The sequence below is a fragment of the Diaphorina citri genome, unplaced genomic scaffold (genome assembly GCF_000475195.1).
Source record: "Diaphorina citri unplaced genomic scaffold, Diaci psyllid genome assembly version 1.1 scaffold1891, whole genome shotgun sequence".
Lineage (NCBI taxonomy): Eukaryota > Metazoa > Arthropoda > Insecta > Hemiptera > Psyllidae > Diaphorina > Diaphorina citri.
The window spans coordinates 61954-82880 of NW_007379317.1; the positions used below are offsets into that span (position 1 = coordinate 61954).

Consider the following 20927-nt stretch of genomic DNA (forward strand, 5'->3'; position numbering starts at 1 on the left):
ACCTAATTTGTTTAATACCTATTCAGTTTATTATTATTCTTGATTTGATTTTTCGATTTTACTTTTATGTAATGATTTAAAATCAAGACTAGAGCCTGTTCTCCCTTTATTGCTTTAAGTCACCCATCCATTTATTGGCCGTGCTCGGCGTAGCTTAACACTCTACTCCCTGTTTACCGTCCCCCAGCCACACAATCTATAAAACCTCTTTTTTTTAGTAAGACACGTGGTTGCAGTGTCTCTTTAATTGTTTGTAAGTCCGGTATTTCAACTTTTGGTCATTCCATAAAGCGGATCTGGTCTTTATTATATCTGTTATGTCTTTATGACTGTTTCTAAGCATCAAATCTTTGTTTCTCTGTCTACATAACACACTGAGTACCTGAGCATCAATTTTGAATTGTGAGAATTGTGATGTAACAATGACGAATGACTGCTTACTCATCAGACAACTTTAGGGGAGCCGGGACAACATTTATTACTTTTTTTTTGTCAGGACAAAAATCTGAACTTGAATTTAAACATGAACTTGAAATTTTGTACCCGAATAATTACATAATACCTAAGTACCTACATATTATTATGTATTATTTTTAATTATGTAATGTAATGTCAAGCAGCATTCCATTCCTCATATTTTAAGAACTTATGTTGGAAATGTTGTACATTTATCGTCCAATATTTCCAACAGGAGCGTGGACCCTGGTTAATACTAAAGTTGCGAGTAGGTCCCTACTGCGCTGCGGATGAAATACTTGTAAGTTACGAGCCGCTCACTATCAGGTAGACCTGATAGTGAGCGGCTGAAAAGGTCCGCCTGTCAGGTTTACCTGATATTGTGTGTGCTCATCAGGTAGATCTGACAATGACAAGCGAACCTGATCAGTTGTACCTGTGAGGTCTACCTGATACTGATAGTGAGTGGCTGGCGTAAGATTAAGCTCTGGCCTTAGCCTAGTTAGCTTAGTTGGTAGTGCGTCTGCCTTGTAAGCGTTAGGCCGCGGTTTCGATTCCCGCCCGGGGCGGATTTTATCCTGATGGGATAATGTTCGTTCTCGGAACGGCTGGCTTTCTCCTATCCTGATTCCTTCTCTCTTGATTTTGGGACGATAAGACCATAGCAGTTACAGTTCCCTCTGTCAAACCTCTTAACAAAAAAATACATGTGTTTTTTTTTGGGACGATAAGACCATAGCAGTTACAGTTCCCTCTGTCAAACCTCTTAAAAATAAAAAATAAAAAGCTCTGACCTTTTTCCGCTGTCCTATTTACCTACCCAATATCAATTTTATTAATCGGTTCTCGATTTCCAGATGATGACTACATCTACAGATATCTATTCGGCTGCAAGTTCAACATTCAAGAGACGAAAACCAAGCTAGAAAACTACCTAGTCCTCCGTGCCATGCACCCACAGATCTACTCTAATCCAGATGTCAAAGAGTTCGAGACCACTGGAGTGTAAGTTTTTCTTCTAATACAAACGCTACGTTAGACTCGCGTAGTCTGTGTCGTAACATTCCGTAGTAGGTAACATGCATTCAATCCAGATGTTAAAGAGTTTGAGACTACTGGAGTGCACTGGAGTGTAAGTTTTTCTTCTAATACCAAACGCTACATTAGACTCGCGTAGTCTGTGTCGTAACATTCCGTAGTAGGTAACATGCATTCAATCCAGATGCTAAAGAGTTTGAGACTACTGGAGTGTAAGTTTTTCTTCTAATACAAAGGCTACATTAGACTCGCGTAGTCTGTGTCGTAACATTCCGTAGTAGGTAACATGCATTCAATCCAGATGTTAAAGAGTTTGACACCCATATTTATGAACAAAATGCTGGCTCTTAAGTTCGTGCTAAGCATAGTCTCAAGGCATTTGATTGGTCAATTTTGACTTGAGACTGATCTAAGAACGATCATTCTTGTTCATAAATACGAGTGTAAGAATCATGTACTAAGCTAGGTATATTGTGTTGAAAACTTTGAAATTAGGATACCTGGTACCTACTTAATACCACAAGCACCATCCCCAAAAGTAATTTAATTCAAAATGCATGAAAAAGTCATTAAATTCTCGGGGTTGCTGTCGCTTATTTCGATAGATTGAGTGATTTCGCGGGATTGAACCTAAGAAATAATAGAGCTTACTGCTTTTATGTATTTTAGGTAATTATTAGCTATTCCTTGTGTAAAAATCTGGTGTGAACATCACACAACTTTCTTTATCCTATTGAATGATGCTTATTTGGGTGTTGTTCTATAGTAACCTTTACAATATTTCTAACGTTTAGTCAGTATCGCTGAAAACCGCCAAAAAGCGATAAAATACCGCCAACTGCAGCACCTATCTTAACCAAAAGTTGTGTTGCATCCTTGTCACATTTGTGGACTACATACCAACTTTCAAGTCTCTAGCTCATATCGTTCCCGAGATATTATTGAATTACACCGAAAATCGCCAAAAAGCGGCCGAAATGCCGCCAAGCGTTGCACCGATCTTAACCAAAAGTTTCTAGTCGCATCCTTGTCACATTTGACAGCTGCATGCCAAGCTCTTACCGTTCTCGAGATATTTTGTTTACAGACAGAAAGACAGATGGACAGAAGGACAGACACACGGACCAATGGCTGAAACTTTGTATTTAAGCTTGATCTGCTTGATTGACCTCAAAACGTGTTTTGGCACTAAAAACTGACCCGAACTAAAGATTTGACCCGATTACATTACTTTCCTTCTTATAGTATAAGGAAAGTAAAAAACGCGACAGCCATTTATAGATTGTCGCAGCAATAATAATTATTGTCATTTGGGTTTTTCCATGTTCTTGTTATTTCAGCTGTTGCTGTTGATAAGCTACGCCACACAACGGAACCAGAAGATTTGGACGAAATCAACTCCGGAATCTTTTCCATGTGTTAACCCTTCTGTGTCATTTTGGCAAATTTTAACTATCTACCTAGGCATTTGAGTACTACCTACCCAAGAACAGTGCAATAGTCCCAAACAAAAATGGACGCGGACCACAAGGGATCAAGGCAAGACAAGAAAATACCGCCTTATTGGAAAATGACTTGAAATATGCCTACTTTATTCAGTCATCTGTAGCTGACGAGTTAAATATTTTCCCGAAATGTCATGAAAATCTGACAAAAGGTTCCGTTCAAGAATTGTTGCAGTGAAACAAAGCAAAGTATACCAACCCCATTAGTACCCAAGGAACCAAATTATACCAACCCCATGAGAATCCGGATTGCACAAACCCAAAATAATTGGGGCACGGTTGGTCCAGTGGTAACGCGCTTGCTTGCCATGCAGAAGGTCCCGGGTTCGAATCCCACCATCGACAAAAATTTGCACTCGTTTTTCGATTGCAAATATTTCAACGGGTTACTTTCTGGTGTTCTCGTGTTGACCCAGCACCTAAATGGGAAGTATTGTGTCTCTGCTCGCCCATCTGATGAGAGGCATACTAAGGGATGGGCATGCTACGACACAGGTCACAAGCGTCTAATGTAGCAGTTGTTCCATTGCTACGAAATAAAAAACGGCGGTGGAAGGGTATAGGTATCCTGGATAGGTAAAAAGGATTCTAAGTGGGTAGAAACCGGATTTGCACTATCCTAAAGAAACACACTATCATCACGTCACATCACGTGAGCTCTGGGGGAGTCAGAAAGATCTAGTTCAAAGTTTTCCCATAATATTGTAGGTGATTTCGTTCATGATAACCACACTGCTCTCACGTCACGTGAGCTCACATGACGTGATAGTAGTGTGTTTCTACCTTGGGTCACAAGATCAATTTGTTTGGTCAATTTCGATAAATATGGTGCTGCGCAAGAATTTCGAGTTTTGAAAAGTATGCCGCGGTGGTAACAACTCAAACAAACACACAAACTAAAAGGAGGAAAAAATATCAACTTATCTACCTTCATAACACCTAGAACTGCCAGCCTAGTTAGCTTAGTTGGTATTGCGTCTGCGCTAGGCCGCGGGTTCGATTCCCGCCCGGGGCGGATTTTATCCTGATGGTATAATGTTCGTTCTCGGAACGGCTGGCTTTCTCCTATCCTGTCTTCCTTCTCTCTTCGATTTCGAGACGATAAGACCATAGCAGTTACAGTTCCCTCTGTTAAACCTCTCTCAAAAAAAAAAACATAGTGGGGTATAAAAAAGGGGGGATTACACTAGGATTGTGTACCAAACAAATATAGGGAATCCCATGGATAATCTAATGGCCATATTGAGCCATATAATCATGAAGAGGGAGCCAAATACAAAGCGGTTCTAGAGCTGTACAAACAAATGAACAAGGAGACCATAGATGATGCCGTATATGGCGTACAAGGATCCTTCCGGAAATTGGCCGTGGATTAAGCGATCCCATGGATAATCTAATGGCCATATTGAGCCATATAATCATGAAGAGGGAGCCAAATACAAAGCGGTTCTAGAGCTGTACAAACAAATGAACAAGGAGACCATAGATGATGCCGTATATGGCGTACAAGGATCCTTCCGGAAATTGGCCGTGGATTAAGCGATCCCATGGATAATCTAATGGCCATATTGAGCCATATAATCATGAAGAGGGAGCCAAATACAAAGCGGTTCTAGAGCTGTACAAACAAATGAACAAGGAGACCATAGATGATGCCGTATATGGCGTACAAGGATCCTTCCGGAAATTGGCCGTGGATTAAGCGATCCCATGGATAATCTAATGGCCATATTGAGCCATATAATCATGAAGAGGGAGCCAAATACAAAGCGGTTCTAGAGCTGTACAAACAAATGAACAAGGAGACCATAGATGATGCCGTATATGGCGTACAAGGATCCTTCCGGAAATTGGCCGTGGATTAAGCGATCCCATGGATAATCTAATGGCCATATTGAGCCATATAATCATGAAGAGGGAGCCAAATACAAAGCGGTTCTAGAGCTGTACAAACAAATGAACAAGGAGACCATAGATGATGCCGTATATGGCGTACAAGGATCCTTCCGGAAATTGGCCGTGGATTAAGCGATCCCATGGATAATCTAATGGCCATATTGAGCCATATAATCATGAAGAGGGAGCCAAATACAAAGCGGTTCTAGAGCTGTACAAACAAATGAACAAGGAGACCATAGATGATGCCGTATATGGCGTACAAGGATCCTTCCGGAAATTGGCCGTGGATTAAGCGATCCCATGGATAATCTAATGGCCATATTGAGCCATATAATCATGAAGAGGGAGCCAAATACAAAGCGGTTCTAGAGCTGTACAAACAAATGAACAAGGAGACCATAGATGATGCCGTATATGGCGTACAAGGATCCTTCCGGAAATTGGCCGTGGATTAAGCGATCCCATGGATAATCTAATGGCCATATTGAGCCATATAATCATGAAGAGGGAGCCAAATACAAAGCGGTTCTAGAGCTGTACAAACAAATGAACAAGGAGACCATAGATGATGCCGTATATGGCGTACAAGGATCCTTCCGGAAATTGGCCGTGGATTAAGCGATCCCATGGATAATCTAATGGCCATATTGAGCCATATAATCATGAAGAGGGAGCCAAATACAAAGCGGTTCTAGAGCTGTACAAACAAATGAACAAGGAGACCATAGATGATGCCGTATATGGCGTACAAGGATCCTTCCGGAAATTGGCCGTGGATTAAGCGATCCCATGGATAATCTAATGGCCATATTGAGCCATATAATCATGAAGAGGGAGCCAAATACAAAGCGGTTCTAGAGCTGTACAAACAAATGAACAAGGAGACCATAGATGATGCCGTATATGGCGTACAAGGATCCTTCCGGAAATTGGCCGTGGATTAAGCGATCCCATGGATAATCTAATGGCCATATTGAGCCATATAATCATGAAGAGGGAGCCAAATACAAAGCGGTTCTAGAGCTGTACAAACAAATGAACAAGGAGACCATAGATGATGCCGTATATGGCGTACAAGGATCCTTCCGTAAATTGGCCGTGGATTAGGCTATCCAATGAATAATCTAATGGCCATATTGAGCCATATATATAAACATGAAGAATGTGTCTAATACAAGATCTAGAGCTGTACAAACAAATAAATAAGGAGATCATAGATGGCGCCATGTATGAATCGTACAGGAAATTGACCGTGGACAGCTCCTTTTGGAGAATTCCACAAAAAAAGACCCTAAAAATGAAATGTTTTGAGAGAAAAAAAAAATATTACCACCAATTTGGCTAGAGCTAAAGCCGAAAAAACAGTTTTCTTGCCACTAAGGACAAAATTAGCTACATAAGTAAATAATTTATTAGTCAAAATAATGTCTAATGTGCGCCATTCATGCTCAGATCATTGGAGAACGTGTATGGCGGAAAAGGGTTCAGACCGCGGTCTCTCAGACAGTCTGACAGACCTAGGTCTCTAGCGTTTTGTAAATGTAAATGCAGTTTCTTTGTGTTATTATGTCACAACTTTGGTGCTCACTGCAGCATTGTAGGATTTTCCCGATATCTAATAATCCTGAAAATCCAATGTTTACCTACCATGCTGGCACCGGTCGCTATGCGCACGTTTCGATTGTCTGAGGATGAATAGCGGGTATAATGTCTTCACGATATTCAAGATTAAGTACTTGGTAATATACTGTCTGCTTTTGACTAAAGGAGTAATAGGCTCTTGTAAATTTTAAGTTATAGAGATTTAATTTACCTTTTTTGTAAATACAAACCTACCTATAAGTAAATTTACTTGTCAAAATAAACTCTATGTGGGTATATTTCTATGTATAGTTCTTTTTTTTTTAAGAAGTTTGACAGAGGGAACTGTAACTGCTATGGTCTTATCGTCCCGAAATCGAAGAGAGAAGGAAGACAGGATAGGACAGTAACATATGTACGTAGTGCAGTACTATTGGTACTTGAGATGTACATTCCATTCTGTTCTAAGTGGGGCCGAGAAAAGCCATTTCAAGAATCGACAGCAACATACACAGTACCAGAGTATGACAGTAACATATGTACGTAGTGCAGTACCATTCGTACTTGAGATGTACATTCCATTCTGTTCTAAGTGGGGCCGAGAAAAGCCATTTCAAGAATCGACAGCAACATACACAGTACCAGAGTGGCACTCGAGGTGTACATGTCTATCATTACTGTTCCACATTTACCAGAGATGACTATCAATCACCATCCGAAAACTTTAGAGTGCAGCTTTCTAAAAATGTGAGCTCAACTTTCAATTGCATTGTTCAATTTGTTCTCCTTGATGTACACAACATGTTCACTTTTCATTTCTTCAAAGTTCGTACTCCTAACTCCTTCTTTTCAAGATGAATCTTCACAAAGTCACGTCAGAATCTATTATACACATGTTCACTTTTCATTTCTTCAAAGTTCGTACTCCTAACTCCTTCTTTTCAAGATGAATCTTCACAAAGTCACGTCAGAATCTATTAGTATCCCATGTAGATTCCTATTCCAAGGTAGTTCTTAGGTTTCTACCTACGAAGGGTCATCTATTAAGATCCGAGGGACATGTACAGGTATTGTTAGAGGTCCCCTTGGGTTTAGGAGTGGAATGATATTAATTTCGACATTCGGATTTCAAGAAATTTAATGTCGACATCAACTTTTTTGTAAGGGTTTTACGTCACGAATTTCTAAATTTAGATGCATAGGCGTCTAAAATTATCAACAATACTCGTAAACTTAGGCGGCCTATAGACTGGTGGTATGAACTTAGGCGGCCTATAGACTGGTAGTATGAACTTAGGCGGCCTATAGACTGGTAGTATGAACTTAGGCGGCCTATAGACTGGTAGTATGAACTTGGGCGGCCTATAGACTTGTAGTATGAACTTAAGCAGCCTATAGACTGGTAGTATGAACTTAGGCGGCCTATAGACTTGTAGTATGAACTTAGGCGGCCTATAGACTGGTAGTATGAACTTAGGCGACCTATAGACTGGTAGTATGAACTTAGGCGGCCTATAGACTGGTAGTATGAACTTAGGCGGCCTATAGACTGGTAGTATAAGGTAGCTACATCAATACCACGTCCCCCCCCCCAGTTTGAGAACCTCTGGTATAGACAGTATGGTGTTCGTACACAAAAAGCCCATTTGGAGGCTTAGGTTTAGGGGCAAATATCAATAGTAGCGCGGTCAAACTTTCTTGACTTGGCGGGGCGGAGCGCTACCGCTCTCGTTAATAGGTTGGGTTGAGCTTACACGAATATGCTTACTTGAGTGTTAATCTATTGTAAATTTTACAATATCTCTAACCGTTTGGTCAGTATAGCTGAAGACCGCCAAAAAGCGGTCGAAATCCGACAAAAAGCGTCCAAAATGCCGCCAACTAGAGCACCTATCCTAACCAAAAGTTTTGTGTTGCATCCTTGTCACATTTGTGGACTACATACCAAATTTCAAGTCTCTAGCTCATACCGTTCCCGAGATATTATTGAATTACACCAAAAACCGCCAAAAAGCGGCCGAAATGCCGCCAAGCGTTGCACCGATCTTGCATCCTTGTCACATTTGACAGCTGCATGCCAAATTTCAAGTCTCTAGCTCTTACCGTTCTCGAGATATTTTGTTTACAGACAGAAGGACGGACACACGGACCAATGGCTGAAACTTTGGATTTAGGCTCTAGGGACCTTAAAACGTGTTTTGGCACTAAAAACTGACCATCGAAAATTTGACCCGATTACATTACTTTCCTTCCTATAGGATAAGGAAAGTAAAAAACCACATTTTTCCAACCCCTTTCAATAGTGGCACCTTTTCTACTAGGTATAATGTAAGGTCGGGCACACACTATCAGGTAGACCTGCCAGTTACGCCTGAACAGGTCCGCCTGTCAGGTCTCCCTGATAGTGAGTGGCCGGTCTAAGTACTCCACCTCATTTGCACATAGGTAAGCTTGTACAAGTTGGCACTATACTATTACATACCAATTTACCAATCGAGTAATATCGCCATCGCCAGTAATATCGCCATTTCATTATTGTTTGTGTTTGTGTTTGTTTAGTTTTAGTGTATTTTTTTCTATTGTCATTTTTGTATAAAGGGTTAGTCCCGTAAATAATAATAATAAATGGATCTGATTAAGAAATTCGCCTCGCAGAAAATTAGTGAAAGGGTAAGTGAAATGGCTAAGGAAATCAGGGAAAGAATATCAAAGGAAATTAGGGAAAGAGTGAGTTAAACAGTAGCTAAGGAAATTAGTGAAAAAGTAAGTGAAATAGTATGTGAGGAAGTTAGTGAAATGGTAAGTCAAATAGTGGGTACCCGAGGAAATCTGCATGCTGAAGGAAATCACTAAAAGTGAAAGCATTTTTCTAAGAAAATTAGTGTAAACAGGTTGCTACTTACCTTCTTGGCGAATAAAATAAAGTATGCCGCGGTGGTAACAACTCAAACAAACACACAAACTAAAAGGAGGAAAAAATATCGACTTATCTACCTTCATAACACCTAGAACTTTCTTCGTCCATTCAATTAATTTATTTCGGCATCCCTGTTTTCACAGAAAAACGCCCCTGAAGCCATGAAGGGGATTTTCATCATTGACGCTCCCGACTATGTAAAACCAATCCTGGATCTGATCAAGAAATTCGCCTCGCAGAAAATTAGTGAAAGGGTAAGTGAAATAGCTAAGGAAATCAGGGAAAGAATATCAAAGGAAATTAGGGAAAGAGTGAGTTAAAAAGTAGCTAAGGAAATTAGTGAAAAAGTAAGTGAAATAGTATGTGAGGAAGTTAGTGAAAAGGTAAGTCAAATAGTAGGTACCCGAGGAAATTAATGAAAGGGTACCAATGTATCTACATGCTGAAGGAAATCACTAAAAGTGAAAGCATTTTTCTAAGAAAATTAGTGTAAACAGGTTGCTACTTACCTTCTTGGCGAATAAAATAAATTATTGATACCTAGAGTAGGTAAGTGAAACAGTATCCAAGGAAATTAGTGAAAGAGTAGGCATTTAATTAATCTTCTTATTCACTAAAACCAAGGTAACATTATTTTCTTCGGATCTTCCCCTTCCTCCTCCATTTTCTCATTTCCTTCATCGCTTCATCCATATCTGTAAAAATTTAATGAACGCCGTGTATTTATTTTAGCTATGCAATGTGCTGTGTTCTGTTAGACCTACGCTTGCACTTGACACAATGGTATCCATTTAGCATCTACCCATATTTATTTAGATAGGTAGGTATATTTGTACGAGTATTTATTGATTGATTGATTGATTAATTACTTATTTACTAATTAATTATTCATTTATTTCAGATATACTTCAATGACCCGGAAAGGTTATTCCAGATCTTACCCAAGGACATGGTACCCCATGAGTTCGGTGGAGATGCCAATTCTGTTGTCAAAATGGCCGGTAAGTTCTTTGGAAAACTTTTGAGAGAAAGAAACGAGTTTTCATAGCGAATAGCTTCCTAGTGACCCAAAAAACACAACCTCGACCCAAAGTTGCGACTTTTGTTAGGAATGAATAGCTCACCCCTAAAGGGGATTTAGCTAAAAGTAGAGACTTTTCTGTCCTATTTGGGCAGAATAAATAAACAAGGTTTCGATTCTATTCTACCTGGGTATAAAATATTCGTAAAAAGTCCATCCATAGGACGAATAATTTATTTCTATTCTACCTACCAAATATTGGTACAAATTGTAAAAATGGTGTAAAGATTGAAGATTTTTCCATCTTGGTAGACACCCTGATGTATTATTTTCCAATCCGGCCCGCTTAGTGTTTCATATTTTTATGTGGCCCTCGTTCAAAGAAACTTTGCCCATCCCTGGTCTATCCCTCATATTTTAATAATTTTCCTTTTTCCCAACATTTTCTTGCAGACAAAATCCTGCACTACTTCGAAAAGGAGATGCCTTGGTTTGAAGAATACGAAGAATACAAGGCGGATCTAGATTTGTACAAACAAATGAACAAGGAGACCATAGATGATGCCGTGTATGGCGTACAAGGATCCTTCCGGAAATTGGCCGTGGATTAGGCGATTTTCTAATTTAAACAAACGCTACATTAGACTCGCGTAGTCTGTGTCGTAACATTCCGTAGTAGGTAACATGCATTCAATCCAGATGCTAAAGAGTTTGAGACTACTGGAGTGTAAGTTTTTCTTCTAATACAAACGCTACATTAGACTCGCGTAGTCTGTGTCGTAACATTCCGTAGTAGGTAACATGCATTCAATCCAGATGTTAAAGAGTTTGAGACTACTGGAGTGTAAGTTTTTCTTCTAATACAAACGCTACATTAGACTCGCGTAGTCTGTGTCGTAACATTCCGTAGTAGGTAGGTAACATGCATTCAATCCAGATGTTAAAGAGTTTGAGACACTGGGTGTATTTTTCTTCTAATACCAAACGCTAGCATTAGATCTCGCAGTAGTCTGTGTCAAACATTCCGTAGTAGGTAACATGCATTCAATCCAGATTGCTAAAGAAGTTCGAGACTACTGGAGTGTAAGTGATCTTCATTAGAGGAACTGGAACTTTGGTGTCCACTGAAAGGCAGGGCCCGCGTAGCCAGGAATTTTGTCGGAGGTGGGGCCCCAAAGGTCGCAAACGAGGAGAGGGGTGGGGGGGTGGGGGTTAACATAGATACCATCGCCGTAGAAACCTTAGCAGTTAAAACTCCAAAATACACAAGATCTTGTTTAGGTTGCTTTGGTAAAGGGTCTTTTTAGTGTTATTCGAACAGGATTAACAAGATGAACCTACCTACCTTATTCTAAAAAGAAAAACATCTTTGTTCTACAAAGAAAGAAGAAAAAATCCGTTTTGCGAGCTACCTAACCCTCCCTTCCCTTCTCACAGACCGCTCGCCATCCTCCCCAACTTGTTTGATAATTGGGGTCCGTTCAGTTTATTAATTTATTTGATAATTAGGGTCTGTTTAGTTTATTTGACAGTAAAATTAGGGTCCATTTATGATAATTATTAGATATTAGATTCCTTTTGTGTTATACCTAACCCTTCCCCTCTTCTCACAGATCCCTCGCCATCCTCCCCAACGTGACGGCAGACGGGTGTCGCGTCTACTGTCTCTACGACCATTCGGACGACTACGACCTCACCGTCGTCCTCAAGAACTTTCTCATGCTGACCCAGTATGTCGCCCACCATGAGGCACACCCTGTACACGGGTTTGTCATCATGATGAAGTCGGAGAACATGTCCCTGAAGAAGTACCTGAAGTGGACGCCCATGCTGCTCAAACTATCCATTGAAAATATCGTGAGTACCCAAGTAGCCAAAGTATACCAACCCCATTAGTACCCAAGGAACCAAATTATTATACCAACCCCATTAGAATCCGCATTGCACAAACCCAAAATAATTGGGGCACGGTTGGTCCAGTGGTAACGCGCTTGCTTGCCATGCAGAAGGTCCCGGGTTCGAATCCCATAGCTAACTAGGCTGGCTGATAGAAAATTTGATAGATTCAAAAATACAATTCTCACTTTTGACCCACTTGCCCACTTCCGTCGAAATCGTTGAAGTGGGACTGATCCTGATTGCACTCTCTGAGGTCATAAGGTGCGCAATGATCTACGCACATTCCATATGTCAGTGTCAAAAACTCATAAGTACCCAGCAGTCTTAAGCACCGAAGCCTAAGCAACTTAGTCTTGACTTCTAAGCAGTGGAGAGTCGTGAGATCAAAGCTGGGTAATTATTCATAATCCACGACAATGAAAAAGAAAGCTCATTTTTGTGTTTACCCTAACCCTATAATAACACTGGTCACTGCTCAAATTGTGAAATCTCCGTTTCGTAGCAATTTTCCATTGACGTGACTTCTGAACAAGTACCCTAAGCTGCCATCCTAGTTGGCTTGATTGGTGGCGTGTCTGCCTTGTAAGTGCTAGGCCGCAGGTTCGATTCCCGCCTAGTGCAGATTTTATCTCAAATAGATGAGGTTTATACTCGGAAAGGCTGGTTTTAACCACCTTTGGCCAGGTAGTTACAGGGCTCAGCCGTCTCGGTCTCAAGTCAGTCTTGGACATATTTTGGCCTATCAGATGCTTTGATTAATGCTTGACTGAGCACTATTTGAGACTTTGAGAGCCAGTATTTGTTCATAAATATGGATTTTAGAATAATCCAGGTTGCATAATCACTTACTATTTTCGGTAAGTGGTAAGTAGGGGTATGAGAAAACCGTAGAGATGAGTGGAAAGGCATGTGCTCCCCTATCTTCCAAGTAGGTTAACCTGTCCTTCCCCTACATTCCACGTAGGATACGCCACTGGTTCTCAACAGTTCTAAGAACGCGCAAGTCATATAAGTTCATCATAAAAACCTCATTTGTTCTTTCTTGACGTTGGAGTTCGTCAAATTCCGCGGCACAAATCTCCTTAATGCATAGGAAAAGTTTAGGCGTTCGAACACGGGTCGTATTCTCACAATGCCGATTGCCGTAGAAAAATTCAGGTGTCCGTTCACGGGTCGTATCGCTACCGTAAAGGTGGAAACACCCTCATGTCACATGAGCTCACGTGATGTGAGGAAACGTTTAGGCGTCCGAACACGGGTTGTATTGTTACCGTGAAGGTAGAAACACACTACCTTCATCTTGCATGAGCGTAGGCGATGTGAGAGCAGTGTTTTTCTAACGTAAGTCTTTTTTTACTTTTTTTATTTAGTCCATCCCTGGAGTTTGTCAAATACCATTATACCACGACACAAATCTCCTTTTTTTTTGAGAGAGAGGTTTGACAGAGGGAACTGTAACTGCTATGGTCTTATCGTCCCGAAATCGAAGAGAGAAGGAAGACAGAATAAAGAGTTATATAGGGGTGTCACCAAAAGTCTGAAAAGAACTTAGTAAAGTGACTTTGCGCGCCCTCAGTTATACCCACCCCTCAGACTGTCTGATAGACCACGGTCTCACAGACAACGGGTGTGTCCTTGAGTGACGGTCTGATCTGGAGTGGCGGGAAAATCTTGAAATCAGATTTCTGATGACAAAAGTTGTACCATCAACGCCCGCGCGCAGGTTGGACATCCCTGTTTTAGCGTTAAGTGTAGGCACCTAAGGTGTGTTAAGCTCCAGCACCAATCTACTACTCGTATATTTGAAGATTTTGGGATAATGTTCAGCCCACGTTTCTTAGATCACAAGGACCCTATTGTGATCTGGTATTCAAGAACTCTTTTCGCCAGCCTAGTTAGCTTAGTTGGTAGTGCGTCTGCCTTGTAAGCGCTAGGCCGCGGGTTCGATTCCCGCCCGGGGCGGATTTTATTCTGATGGGATAATATTCGTTCTCGGAACAGCTGGCTTCCTCCTATCCTGTCTTCCTCCTCTCTTCGATTTCGGGACGATAAGACCACATAGCAGTTACAGTTCCCTCTGTCAAACCTCTTGAAATTGGCCGTGGATTAAGCGATCCCATGGATAATCTAATGGCCATATTGAGCCATATAATCATGAAGAGGGAGCCAAATACAAAGCGGTTCTAGAGCTGTACAAACAAATGAACAAGGAGACCATAGATGATGCCGTATATGGCGTACAAGGATCCTTCCGGAAATTGGCCGTGGATTAAGCGATCCCATGGATAATCTAATGGCCATATTGAGCCATATAATCATGAAGAGGGAGCCAAATACAAAGCGGTTCTAGAGCTGTACAAACAAATGAACAAGGAGACCATAGATGATGCCGTATATGGCGTACAAGGATCCTTCCGGAAATTGGCCGTGGATTAAGCGATCCCATGGATAATCTAATGGCCATATTGAGCCATATAATCATGAAGAGGGAGCCAAATACAAAGCGGTTCTAGAGCTGTACAAACAAATGAACAAGGAGACCATAGATGATGCCGTATATGGCGTACAAGGATCCTTCCGGAAATTGGCCGTGGATTAAGCGATCCCATGGATAATCTAATGGCCATATTGAGCCATATAATCATGAAGAGGGAGCCAAATACAAAGCGGTTCTAGAGCTGTACAAACAAATGAACAAGGAGACCATAGATGATGCCGTATATGGCGTACAAGGATCCTTCCGGAAATTGGCCGTGGATTAAGCGATCCCATGGATAATCTAATGGCCATATTGAGCCATATAATCATGAAGAGGGAGCCAAATACAAAGCGGTTCTAGAGCTGTACAAACAAATGAACAAGGAGACCATAGATGATGCCGTATATGGCGTACAAGGATCCTTCCGGAAATTGGCCGTGGATTAAGCGATCCCATGGATAATCTAATGGCCATATTGAGCCATATAATCATGAAGAGGGAGCCAAATACAAAGCGGTTCTAGAGCTGTACAAACAAATGAACAAGGAGACCATAGATGATGCCGTATATGGCGTACAAGGATCCTTCCGGAAATTGGCCGTGGATTAAGCGATCCCATGGATAATCTAATGGCCATATTGAGCCATATAATCATGAAGAGGGAGCCAAATACAAAGCGGTTCTAGAGCTGTACAAACAAATGAACAAGGAGACCATAGATGATGCCGTATATGGCGTACAAGGATCCTTCCGGAAATTGGCCGTGGATTAAGCGATCCCATGGATAATCTAATGGCCATATTGAGCCATATAATCATGAAGAGGGAGCCAAATACAAAGCGGTTCTAGAGCTGTACAAACAAATGAACAAGGAGACCATAGATGATGCCGTATATGGCGTACAAGGATCCTTCCGGAAATTGGCCGTGGATTAAGCGATCCCATGGATAATCTAATGGCCATATTGAGCCATATAATCATGAAGAGGGAGCCAAATACAAAGCGGTTCTAGAGCTGTACAAACAAATGAACAAGGAGACCATAGATGATGCCGTATATGGCGTACAAGGATCCTTCCGGAAATTGGCCGTGGATTAAGCGATCCCATGGATAATCTAATGGCCATATTGAGCCATATAATCATGAAGAGGGAGCCAAATACAAAGCGGTTCTAGAGCTGTACAAACAAATGAACAAGGAGACCATAGATGATGCCGTATATGGCGTACAAGGATCCTTCCGGAAATTGGCCGTGGATTAAGCGATCCCATGGATAATCTAATGGCCATATTGAGCCATATAATCATGAAGAGGGAGCCAAATACAAAGCGGTTCTAGAGCTGTACAAACAAATGAACAAGGAGACCATAGATGATGCCGTATATGGCGTACAAGGATCCTTCCGGAAATTGGCCGTGGATTAAGCGATCCCATGGATAATCTAATGGCCATATTGAGCCATATAATCATGAAGAGGGAGCCAAATACAAAGCGGTTCTAGAGCTGTACAAACAAATGAACAAGGAGACCATAGATGATGCCGTATATGGCGTACAAGGATCCTTCCGGAAATTGGCCGTGGATTAAGCGATCCCATGGATAATCTAATGGCCATATTGAGCCATATAATCATGAAGAGGGAGCCAAATACAAAGCGGTTCTAGAGCTGTACAAACAAATGAACAAGGAGACCATAGATGATGCCGTATATGGCGTACAAGGATCCTTCCGGAAATTGGCCGTGGATTAAGCGATCCCATGGATAATCTAATGGCCATATTGAGCCATATAATCATGAAGAGGGAGCCAAATACAAAGCGGTTCTAGAGCTGTACAAACAAATGAACAAGGAGACCATAGATGATGCCGTATATGGCGTACAAGGATCCTTCCGGAAATTGGCCGTGGATTAAGCGATCCCATGGATAATCTAATGGCCATATTGAGCCATATAATCATGAAGAGGGAGCCAAATACAAAGCGGTTCTAGAGCTGTACAAACAAATGAACAAGGAGACCATAGATGATGCCGTATATGGCGTACAAGGATCCTTCCGGAAATTGGCCGTGGATTAAGCGATCCCATGGATAATCTAATGGCCATATTGAGCCATATAATCATGAAGAGGGAGCCAAATACAAAGCGGTTCTAGAGCTGTACAAACAAATGAACAAGGAGACCATAGATGATGCCGTATATGGCGTACAAGGATCCTTCCGGAAATTGGCCGTGGATTAAGCGATCCCATGGATAATCTAATGGCCATATTGAGCCATATAATCATGAAGAGGGAGCCAAATACAAAGCGGTTCTAGAGCTGTACAAACAAATGAACAAGGAGACCATAGATGATGCCGTATATGGCGTACAAGGATCCTTCCGGAAATTGGCCGTGGATTAAGCGATCCCATGGATAATCTAATGGCCATATTGAGCCATATAATCATGAAGAGGGAGCCAAATACAAAGCGGTTCTAGAGCTGTACAAACAAATGAACAAGGAGACCATAGATGATGCCGTATATGGCGTACAAGGATCCTTCCGGAAATTGGCCGTGGATTAAGCGATCCCATGGATAATCTAATGGCCATATTGAGCCATATAATCATGAAGAGGGAGCCAAATACAAAGCGGTTCTAGAGCTGTACAAACAAATGAACAAGGAGACCATAGATGATGCCGTATATGGCGTACAAGGATCCTTCCGGAAATTGGCCGTGGATTAAGCGATCCCATGGATAATCTAATGGCCATATTGAGCCATATAATCATGAAGAGGGAGCCAAATACAAAGCGGTTCTAGAGCTGTACAAACAAATGAACAAGGAGACCATAGATGATGCCGTATATGGCGTACAAGGATCCTTCCGGAAATTGGCCGTGGATTAAGCGATCCCATGGATAATCTAATGGCCATATTGAGCCATATAATCATGAAGAGGGAGCCAAATACAAAGCGGTTCTAGAGCTGTACAAACAAATGAACAAGGAGACCATAGATGATGCCGTATATGGCGTACAAGGATCCTTCCGGAAATTGGCCGTGGATTAAGCGATCCCATGGATAATCTAATGGCCATATTGAGCCATATAATCATGAAGAGGGAGCCAAATACAAAGCGGTTCTAGAGCTGTACAAACAAATGAACAAGGAGACCATAGATGATGCCGTATATGGCGTACAAGGATCCTTCCGGAAATTGGCCGTGGATTAAGCGATCCCATGGATAATCTAATGGCCATATTGAGCCATATAATCATGAAGAGGGAGCCAAATACAAAGCGGTTCTAGAGCTGTACAAACAAATGAACAAGGAGACCATAGATGATGCCGTATATGGCGTACAAGGATCCTTCCGGAAATTGGCCGTGGATTAAGCGATCCCATGGATAATCTAATGGCCATATTGAGCCATATAATCATGAAGAGGGAGCCAAATACAAAGCGGTTCTAGAGCTGTACAAACAAATGAACAAGGAGACCATAGATGATGCCGTATATGGCGTACAAGGATCCTTCCGGAAATTGGCCGTGGATTAAGCGATCCCATGGATAATCTAATGGCCATATTGAGCCATATAATCATGAAGAGGGAGCCAAATACAAAGCGGTTCTAGAGCTGTACAAACAAATGAACAAGGAGACCATAGATGATGCCGTATATGGCGTACAAGGATCCTTCCGGAAATTGGCCGTGGATTAAGCGATCCCATGGATAATCTAATGGCCATATTGAGCCATATAATCATGAAGAGGGAGCCAAATACAAAGCGGTTCTAGAGCTGTACAAACAAATGAACAAGGAGACCATAGATGATGCCGTATATGGCGTACAAGGATCCTTCCGGAAATTGGCCGTGGATTAAGCGATCCCATGGATAATCTAATGGCCATATTGAGCCATATAATCATGAAGAGGGAGCCAAATACAAAGCGGTTCTAGAGCTGTACAAACAAATGAACAAGGAGACCATAGATGATGCCGTATATGGCGTACAAGGATCCTTCCGGAAATTGGCCGTGGATTAAGCGATCCCATGGATAATCTAATGGCCATATTGAGCCATATAATCATGAAGAGGGAGCCAAATACAAAGCGGTTCTAGAGCTGTACAAACAAATGAACAAGGAGACCATAGATGATGCCGTATATGGCGTACAAGGATCCTTCCGGAAATTGGCCGTGGATTAAGCGATCCCATGGATAATCTAATGGCCATATTGAGCCATATAATCATGAAGAGGGAGCCAAATACAAAGCGGTTCTAGAGCTGTACAAACAAATGAACAAGGAGACCATAGATGATGCCGTATATGGCGTACAAGGATCCTTCCGGAAATTGGCCGTGGATTAAGCGATCCCATGGATAATCTAATGGCCATATTGAGCCATATAATCATGAAGAGGGAGCCAAATACAAAGCGGTTCTAGAGCTGTACAAACAAATGAACAAGGAGACCATAGATGATGCCGTATATGGCGTACAAGGATCCTTCCGGAAATTGGCCGTGGATTAAGCGATCCCATGGATAATCTAATGGCCATATTGAGCCATATAATCATGAAGAGGGAGCCAAATACAAAGCGGTTCTAGAGCTGTACAAACAAATGAACAAGGAGACCATAGATGATGCCGTATATGGCGTACAAGGATCCTTCCGGAAATTGGCCGTGGATTAAGCGATCCCATGGATAATCTAATGGCCATATTGAGCCATATAATCATGAAGAGGGAGCCAAATACAAAGCGGTTCTAGAGCTGTACAAACAAATGAACAAGGAGACCATAGATGATGCCGTATATGGCGTACAAGGATCCTTCCGGAAATTGGCCGTGGATTAAGCGATCCCATGGATAATCTAATGGCCATATTGAGCCATATAATCATGAAGAGGGAGCCAAATACAAAGCGGTTCTAGAGCTGTACAAACAAATGAACAAGGAGACCATAGATGATGCCGTATATGGCGTACAAGGATCCTTCCGGAAATTGGCCGTGGATTAAGCGATCCCATGGATAATCTAATGGCCATATTGAGCCATATAATCATGAAGAGGGAGCCAAATACAAAGCGGTTCTAGAGCTGTACAAACAAATGAACAAGGAGACCATAGATGATGCCGTATATGGCGTACAAGGATCCTTCCGGAAATTGGCCGTGGATTAAGCGATCCCATGGATAATCTAATGGCCATATTGAGCCATATAATCATGAAGAGGGAGCCAAATACAAAGCGGTTCTAGAGCTGTACAAACAAATGAACAAGGAGACCATAGATGATGCCGTATATGGCGTACAAGGATCCTTCCGGAAATTGGCCGTGGATTAAGCGATCCCATGGATAATCTAATGGCCATATTGAGCCATATAATCATGAAGAGGGAGCCAAATACAAAGCGGTTCTAGAGCTGTACAAACAAATGAACAAGGAGACCATAGATGATGCCGTATATGGCGTACAAGGATCCTTCCGGAAATTGGCCGTGGATTAAGCGATCCCATGGATAATCTAATGGCCATATTGAGCCATATAATCATGAAGAGGGAGCCAAATACAAAGCGGTTCTAGAGCTGTACAAACAAATGAACAAGGAGACCATAGATGATGCCGTATATGGCGTACAAGGATCCTTCCGGAAATTGGCCGTGGATTAAGCGATCCCATGGATAATCTAATGGCCATATTGAGCCATATAATCATGAAGAGGGAGCCAAATACAAAGCGGTTCTAGAGCTGTACAAACAAATGAACAAGGAGACCATAGATGATGCCGTATATGGCGTACAAGGATCCTTCCGGAAATTGGCCGTGGATTAAGCGATCCCATGGATAATCTAATGGCCATATTGAGCCATATAATCATGAAGAGGGAGCCAAATACAAAGCGGTTCTAGAGCTGTACAAACAAATGAACAAGGAGACCATAGATGATGCCGTGTATGGCGTACAAGGATCCTTCCGGAAATTGGCCGTGGATTAGGCGATCCCATGGATAATCTAATGGCCATATTGAGCCATATAATCATGAAGAGGGAGCCAAATACAAAGCGGTTCTAGAGCTGTACAAACAAATGAACAAGGAGACCATAGATGATGCCGTATATGGCGTACAAGGATCCTTCCG

The 20927-nt window shown here is 41.7% G+C and overlaps 2 protein-coding genes across 2 annotated transcripts; both read left to right on the forward strand.

Moving 5' to 3' along the window:
- The first annotated feature begins 1288 nt into the window (after positions 1-1288).
- Positions 1289-12328, forward strand: LOC113470871. Its single transcript, XM_026829608.1, has 2 exons — positions 1289-1461; positions 12031-12328. The coding sequence occupies exons 1-2, from the start codon at positions 1406-1408 to the stop codon at positions 12311-12313; spliced, it is 339 nt and encodes a 112-aa protein (XP_026685409.1). The 5' UTR covers positions 1289-1405; the 3' UTR covers positions 12314-12328.
- Positions 9520-20921, forward strand: LOC103517563. The gene is made up of 4 exons (XM_008482606.2): positions 9520-9650; positions 10298-10397; positions 10871-11028; positions 20784-20921. The coding sequence occupies exons 1-3, from the start codon at positions 9558-9560 to the stop codon at positions 11026-11028; spliced, it is 351 nt and encodes a 116-aa protein (XP_008480828.1). The 5' UTR covers positions 9520-9557; the 3' UTR covers positions 20784-20921.
- Positions 20922-20927: the final 6 nt, after the last annotated feature.